The sequence below is a fragment of the Perissodus microlepis genome, chromosome 14 (assembly GCF_051167445.1).
Source record: "Perissodus microlepis isolate ML-2025 ecotype Zambia chromosome 14, ASM5116744v1, whole genome shotgun sequence".
Lineage (NCBI taxonomy): Eukaryota > Metazoa > Chordata > Actinopteri > Cichliformes > Cichlidae > Perissodus > Perissodus microlepis.
In genome coordinates, this window is record NC_140474.1 from 23,344,983 (window position 1) to 23,352,033 (window position 7,051).

The 7,051-nt window shown below is 34.2% G+C and overlaps 2 protein-coding genes across 2 annotated transcripts; one reads left to right on the forward strand and one right to left on the reverse strand.

The window, feature by feature from the left end:
- Positions 1–1,531: 1,531 nt before the first annotated feature.
- LOC146373961 (coiled-coil domain-containing protein 106-like) lies at positions 1,532–3,483 on the reverse strand. The gene is made up of 4 exons (XM_084951779.1): positions 3,311–3,483; positions 2,770–2,928; positions 2,173–2,373; positions 1,532–1,934 (listed from the first exon to the last, which is right to left on the reverse strand). Exons 1-4 carry the CDS (start codon positions 3,444–3,446, stop codon positions 1,612–1,614), a joined length of 819 nt encoding a protein of 272 aa, XP_084807905.1. The 5' UTR covers positions 3,447–3,483; the 3' UTR covers positions 1,532–1,611.
- Positions 3,484–4,283: 800 nt separating this feature from the next.
- LOC146373962 (uncharacterized) lies at positions 4,284–5,270 on the forward strand. The gene is given in 3 exon segments (XM_084951681.1): positions 4,284–4,315; positions 4,435–4,642; positions 4,806–5,270. Coding segments are annotated over 3 exon segments (690 nt in total). The 5' UTR covers positions 4,284–4,298.
- Positions 5,271–7,051: the final 1,781 nt, after the last annotated feature.

A 7,051-nucleotide genomic window follows, 5' to 3' on the forward strand; every position in this document is an offset into this window, starting at 1 on the left:
TTTGTGAGCTGATGTTCCCACAAGTGAAGGGGCTGAGTTAAATTAAGACTGTGTCATGGGAGTACTGCAGTGGACCTAAAGTAGGAATTGTTCAACTGCCACCATAAGTAAAATTAAGTCATACAGTTTAGTAATGAAAGACTTAAACACCCACAGCAGCAATAAGTCATTGCTGATGTGGGCAAAAACTGCAAAACAAATGAGAATGTGTTAGAGAAATTCTGCACTCACAGTCACTCGCTTTAATTGTCCAAGTGTATGGTGAATTCATTAATCAAATTGTACACCCTGAGAAAATGCCTCTCCTGCTTTGTACTTTATGACAGGTATTGTTAACATCTGTATAATTTTGACTACATATCTCCATGAGCACACTATGCATATATACTTTTAACTGTGGATACTGTTCCATTATGTTGTTCAAAGTAGTCTGTAGAGGTGGCCTATGTACCCTTTCTGGTACCACTTTACAATAAGACTCCCCTTATAGATGCTAATAAATAGTTTATAGCTATATTATTAATTAATCTGTAAATGCTTTATAAACCATTATTAATGGTTTATTATGCATTAGTTAAGGGTGAGAAAGAGAAAAAAACTGACCGGTTTCTTGCCAAATAGTGAGCCAAATGTGTTCACCTATATATTTCATCTAGAGTTGCTATATTAAACATTTCAGACTAAGTTACTATCCTGTAAGCACAATCAGCATTTGTAAACATATTTTTTATCATATAAAATTGTACTTCAGAAATGCATTATAAATATCCACAACTATCAATCGGAGCTTTGTTGTAAAGTGTAAAGCATAAAACCATTTATTAATGAATAATAAATATTTATAAATACCAGATGGGAGCCTTATTGTAAAGTGTAAAGCATAACATCATTTATTAATGACAAATAAACATTTATAAATGCCAAATGGGAGCCTTATTGTAAAGTGTAAAGCATAAAACCATTTATTAATGAATAATAAATATTTATAAATGCCAAATGGGAGCCTTATTGTAAAGTGTAAAGCATGACACCATTTATTTATGACTAATAAACATTTATAAATGCCAAATGGGAGCCTTATTGTAAAGTGTAAAGCATGACACCATTTATTTATGACTACTAAACATTTATAAATGACAAAAGAGAGCCTTGTTGTAAAGTTTAAAACATGTCAACATTTATTTATGATCAACAAACATTTCTAAGTGTTACTGGGCATTACTATAAAAAGTATAAAGCACTAACAGTTATTTAGCATTGCTAAACTTATATACAAGCCTTTTAAAGATAGCTAAAACTATATTAAGGAAACAAATCCCATCCCTAAATTCACCACTGGCATAAAACAAAGGAAAATTATAATAATTATAATATAATAAATTATTATACCTTAACTGAAACTGCACAGCTGTATTATTTACTCTACACACATTTATACAAATCAAAACATTAAAAAAAAAACCAATAAAATAAACTAACAGGTAAATCTCTTAGTTGTGTGGAAACTCAACACATATGTGAACAGATCTTTGAAAAATGATTGGTTTTGCAGATCTTTTCGTCAGTTCAATATGCTCAAAAAAACAAAACCACTTAGAACAAATTAGGGTTTCAGACAGATTTCCCTCTTCGAATTGGAAGCAAAGTACCAGCGGCCTTCATACTTTCTATTTTGTTTTTTACTTCATCACTGCCTTGATTTGTAGCCTCACATCGCTTAGCAAAAGCTAGTACCGTCTCTCCACTAGGCCTGTTGGACAGTAGCTCCTGGTACACATTGGGGACCGCAATAGCAAGCTCCCCAACTGATGAAGTGGACACAACAGTGTTCCTGTCGAGCCCATGCTTCTGAAAAGCTTTGGTCATGGTCTTCGTCTTTGGAAATGTCTTGAGGAGGGATTTGTATCGCTGCACAATGTCATTTGGCGTTTGAACTGAAAATGAAAACAAAGCAAATAATTAGAAAAGCAAATGCTCAAAGCATACTAATCTATACATATATATATATATATATATATATATACACACATAGACAGATAGATAGATATGTATATATGACGTAGCGAACACAGAGTAGTTTTTAGAACAAATTACAATCATAATACTATCTTTTATGTCACATTTATAGTATCCTCTTCTGTAAAATCTTCTCTTCCAAAATCTTTTGCTCACCACGCTGCCGGAGCTTCTTCTGCTCCTTCTTGGGTTTCTTGGTTCTTGAATGCGTTTTCTTGTATTTGTGCTTTCGCTTCTTTGGGGATGAAGATGAGGATGACCACACAGACGATACAGATGAAGATGCGAAAGATGAATCTGAGTTTTCAGGAGCCTTCGAGGAAAATGGATCATTGAATGGTTCGTCTTTAGGTTGCTCTGCAGGATGCAAACAACATGCAAACAGCAAAATATAGGTTTTATATATATATATATATATATATATATATATATATATATATATATATATATATATATATATATATAAAACCTATATTAATTCTGATTGTAAGGCTGTTACATTACTAGTTCAAGTTGGAGTTATGATCTTATGAACTATGAAATTGAATCAATCAAGTTAGACCTGGCTGAACTGAATTTGGAACCAGATCTCTTTAGGAATGAACTAGCACAACACTTAAAGTTAACTGACTAAAATCTTTTAATCAACACAATGACAATAAGGGAACTTCACTGGGATTGATAAATTATCTAATGTTTATTTGAAGACTGTCAAATAAAAACAATGTTCATGGAACAAGTCTAGTTTCATACTTGTAAGGGATGATAGCTGACTTCGGAGAAAATCTCTCTCTCCTTCCAGTTCTTCAATTCTCTTCTTTTGCCACTCCAGTTTCTCCTTAAGAAAAGTCAGTTTCTCTCGCTCCTTGTTAAGAAGGGCAGTTGCAGTAGGGGCAGGATTAGAAGAAGAATCTAAAGAACAAACAATTATTAAATTACAATACTAAAATAATTTATAATCTAAACTTGGGAAACTCAAATAAAATATTGATTAAAAACGGTTACAACTTGAATTTATAAAAAGCCACTTTGTAAAAATTATGTTATATACACCTGTGGTGGTTCAGACATTTCTAAAACAAGGCAAATAATTCTTATGTGTACTGCCTTACCAGGGTGTTTAATATAAATTTAATGATGCACATAAACAAAACTAAAAATATACAACTAAGTGATATCAATCGTTTGGAATAACCAATAGTAATAGAGCTATTCACATGTTATGTGATGTTAGTTAGCCACTGTAGCTAGCAGCCAAATGGCTCGGTAGCTAGCTAGCTAGCATTATACTCACCTTCATGTCTAACTGCTGACGTCGTTGGCTTAGTGCAATCTAGATCATCCAGTCTCTGCTTTTTGTATCTCTTCGAACGTGTGCTAACTGTGTAAGTCGCAGACGCACACAAATTTTTATCTTCTGCTCCATACATGGCGCAGCAACTTGAACGAGCGCCTTCAGTGTGTCTGTTCGTGCCCCTTTGGCTTGACCTTCCAGAGCGCTCCACTGCCTGTCGCGCTCTGAGAGGAGGGGCTTTCCTTAATAAAGTTAACTGTGATTGGATGGTTGTATAAGCTCCTCTGCGTTTAAATTAAATTTGTTTTCCCTCCCTTTGGCAGCAGAACATATTTTTTTAGCATGAATCCAGCGGGTTAGATCTACATAACAAAGTCGGAGATACATTATAACAGGTGAGACAATCCTCTTTTTTGCGTGGGACTATTTTTGATTATAGGGCTTGTTTTATATAGCATGTGAAGTTCTTTAACTCTGAACCGATTTGCACTAGACTCCCATAGAGTATTTTACGGTGTTTCGAGGTGATAATAAAATAAATTACTCATTTTTTTCCACCAGAATGTCTTTGGGAATGAGATTGCGCGCCAGAATAGAAGGAAAACAAACTAAATATAAGGCACTAAGGCTAATTAAGAAGCTTAGATGTCCTGTTTGTCACCATAAGATGAAAATGATTTCCGTGGTGAAGAAAGACCAATATATGTGGTATGTATAATGCATGATAATGTAGTGCATGTAGTAAATATAACAAAATATTTCGGTTATCAATGCAAGAGGGAGCATTAACCTCTTTTCATTATTATTTTCTTCATACTTAATTTTGTGATTATCTTTTCAATTAATGCTCTTGTTTAAGGGTCCATTTCTTTACTTAACTCATTGGTATGTTCTCAGGTGCTGCAAAAGAGCAAGTCATAGGAAAGTTTCCAGAACAATTAGAACTGGCTCCCTCTTTGAGAAATCAAAAACATCTCTTTTCAGTTGGATGAAGTTCATTTACAGGTATATGTAGATGTAGACATTAATAGCAATGCACCTTTCATAATTGAACACCAATACAAGACTTGTGAAAAAAAAATTAGGGCCTCAGTAAGTAATAATTGCCTCAATTTCTATCACAGATTTTCACAAGGGCTCAGGCTCAGACAAATAGATATGATCGATGATGAAGTGGCTGGCAGCTCCAGAACACTAAGTAGCATGGCAAGACACATTCGACATGTTTGTATACGTGCAATTAAAAGACACAGAATAAACAATGGACACCGTCTTGGTGGCGACAGAGAATTTGTGGTTATAGATGAAAGCTGTCTCCGTCATCAGCGAAAGGTTGGTAAACTCTCAGACAGGTTTGTTAGAATCAATGCAGATCTGAATGTGTCCTCTAAACATGGAAACCTTTACCATAAGTAAAAAAAATTAGTAGAAGCAACCATCTTTTTGAATGTTTCTTTGTAGATATTCTGTTTAATTTTATTCTTTTTGTTTTCAGTATGCACGTGGACGCTTTGGAAATGCATGGAAAAGGAAGAAATGGGTATTTGGAATGATGGGAATTAAAGACAAAAGGCGAAGGCTCGTGTTAAAACTTGTTGAAAAATGATCAAGGCGCCACCTTGTTCCTCTGATCAGACAGCATGTTAAGTTGGGTAGTGCCATTATCAGTGATGAGTGGAGAGCCTACAAGAATGTTTTGACAAACATAGGGTACAGACATTACACTGTAAATCACAGCAGGTGGTTTGTAGATCCTCAATCTGGCAGTCATACACAGCATATCGAAAGGGCTTGTATGACCATCAAAGGACATGTCCGTAGACTAAGAGGAAATCGCACTGAGAAGTTGCTGGAGGAACACCTGATGGTTCTTGAGTGGTCATCTTGGCTTGGTTCGCGACACCCTGATGGACCACTGGGATGCTTATTTAAGGACATACAAAAAATATTTCCAGTTTGAACCAGTCTGGCATGAACTTTTTTTGGAGTGGGTGACTGTTTGGTGTTTTAAAAAACACATTTAATGTTACATGTGTTACTCTTACAATACATTGCCATTTTTGACAGTAGTTAAATGTTATTTCAAGCACTGATTGTAATTTAGGTCTAAGTGTTATAAATGGTGACATTATACATTTAAGACTCACTTTTGGCAATTATAAATGTTTATTAGTGATTAATAAATGGTGTTATGCTTTACACTTTACAATAAGGCTCCCATTTGGCATTTATAAATGTTTATTAGTCCTTAATAAATGTTGACATGTTTTAAACTTTACAACAAAGCTATCTTTTGTCATTTATAAATGTTTAGTAGTCATTAATAAATGGTGTTATACTTTACACTTTACAATAAGGCTCCCATTTGGCATTTATAAATGTTTATTAGTCCTTAATAAATGTTGACATGTTTTAAACTTTACAACAAAACTCTCTTTTGTCATTTATAAATGTTTAGTAGTCATTAATAAATGGTGTTATGCTTTACACTTTACAATAAGGCTCCCATGTGGCATTTATAAATATTTATTATTCATTAATAAATGGTTTTATGCTTTACACTTTACAATAAGGCTCCCATCTGGCATTTATAAATGTTTAGTAGTCATTAATAAATGGTTATATGCTTTACACTTTACAATAAGGCTCCCATCTGGCATTTATAAATATTTATTATTCATTAATAAATGGTTTTATGCTTTACACTTTACAACAAAGCCCCGATTGATAGTTGTGGATATTTATAATGCATTTCTGAAGTACAATTTTATATGATAAAAAATATGTTTACAAATGCTGATTGTGCTTACAGGATAGTAACTTAGTCTGAAATGTTTAATATAGCAACTCTAGATGAAATATATAGGTGAACACATTTGGCTCACTATTTGGCAAGAAACCGGTCAGTTTTTTTCTCTTTCTCACCCTTAACTAATGCTTTATAAACCATTAATAATGGTTTATAAAGCATTTACAGATTAATTAATAATATAGCTATAAACTATTTATTAGCATCTATAAGGGGAGTCTTATTGTAAAGTGGTACCAACTTTCTTACTGTGCATCTTACTTTATAATCTCTTTTTGTGGATATACAGCAGTTAAGTTCTAATTGTGCTCAGTAACAGTAGTAAATATATGAAGGCTTCTCTTTCATAGTTTATTGCTTCATGAAACAGCCAGGTGAAGTAGGAATTTCAGAATGTCTGCACAAGCTTAACACTGGAGATGTTCTGTTAAGAGCATACACTATGTGGGCAAAAGTATCGGAGCACATATCTTGTGTTTTGAATTCAGGTATTTTCAGTCCCATTTGCACATGTGTATAAAATCAATCACTTAGCCTTTGCAAACATTTTTGAATGAATATGTCATTCTAAAGAGCTCACTGAATTTGAGCAAGGTACTATAATGGCATGCTTCTGTTGCAGCGAATCAGTTTATGAAAGCGGTGCGATTACAAGGTGGAAGCATTTAGGAACCATAGCAACTCAACCATGAAGTGCTAGACGAAAGTTTCACAGCTGGATCGCTGAGTGCTGAGGCACAAAGTGTGTAAATGTTGCCAACACTTTCAACAATTCAGTAACTGCAGAGTTCCAAATCTCCTCTGGTATTAACATCAGCACAAAAACTGTGTGCTGGGAGCTTCACAGCTGGGGTAACCATGGCTAAGCAACTTCTGTAGATGCAGTGTGTAGGTGGCCTAGTAAAGCTAGGCAATATGATTTAAGAGCAAAA

Coding starts and splice junctions, on each gene's coding strand:
- LOC146373961 (XM_084951779.1), bottom strand. CDS start 3,446: ATGTATGGAGCAGAAGATAAAAATTTGTGTGCGTCTGCGACTTACACA. Junction 2,374..2,769: donor TCAGCTATCATCCCTTACAA/GTATGAAACTAG, acceptor TGCATCCTGCAG/AGCAACCTAAAGACGAACCA. Junction 1,935..2,172: donor GAAGAAGCTCCGGCAGCGTG/GTGAGCAAAAGA, acceptor TTTCATTTTCAG/TTCAAACGCCAAATGACATT.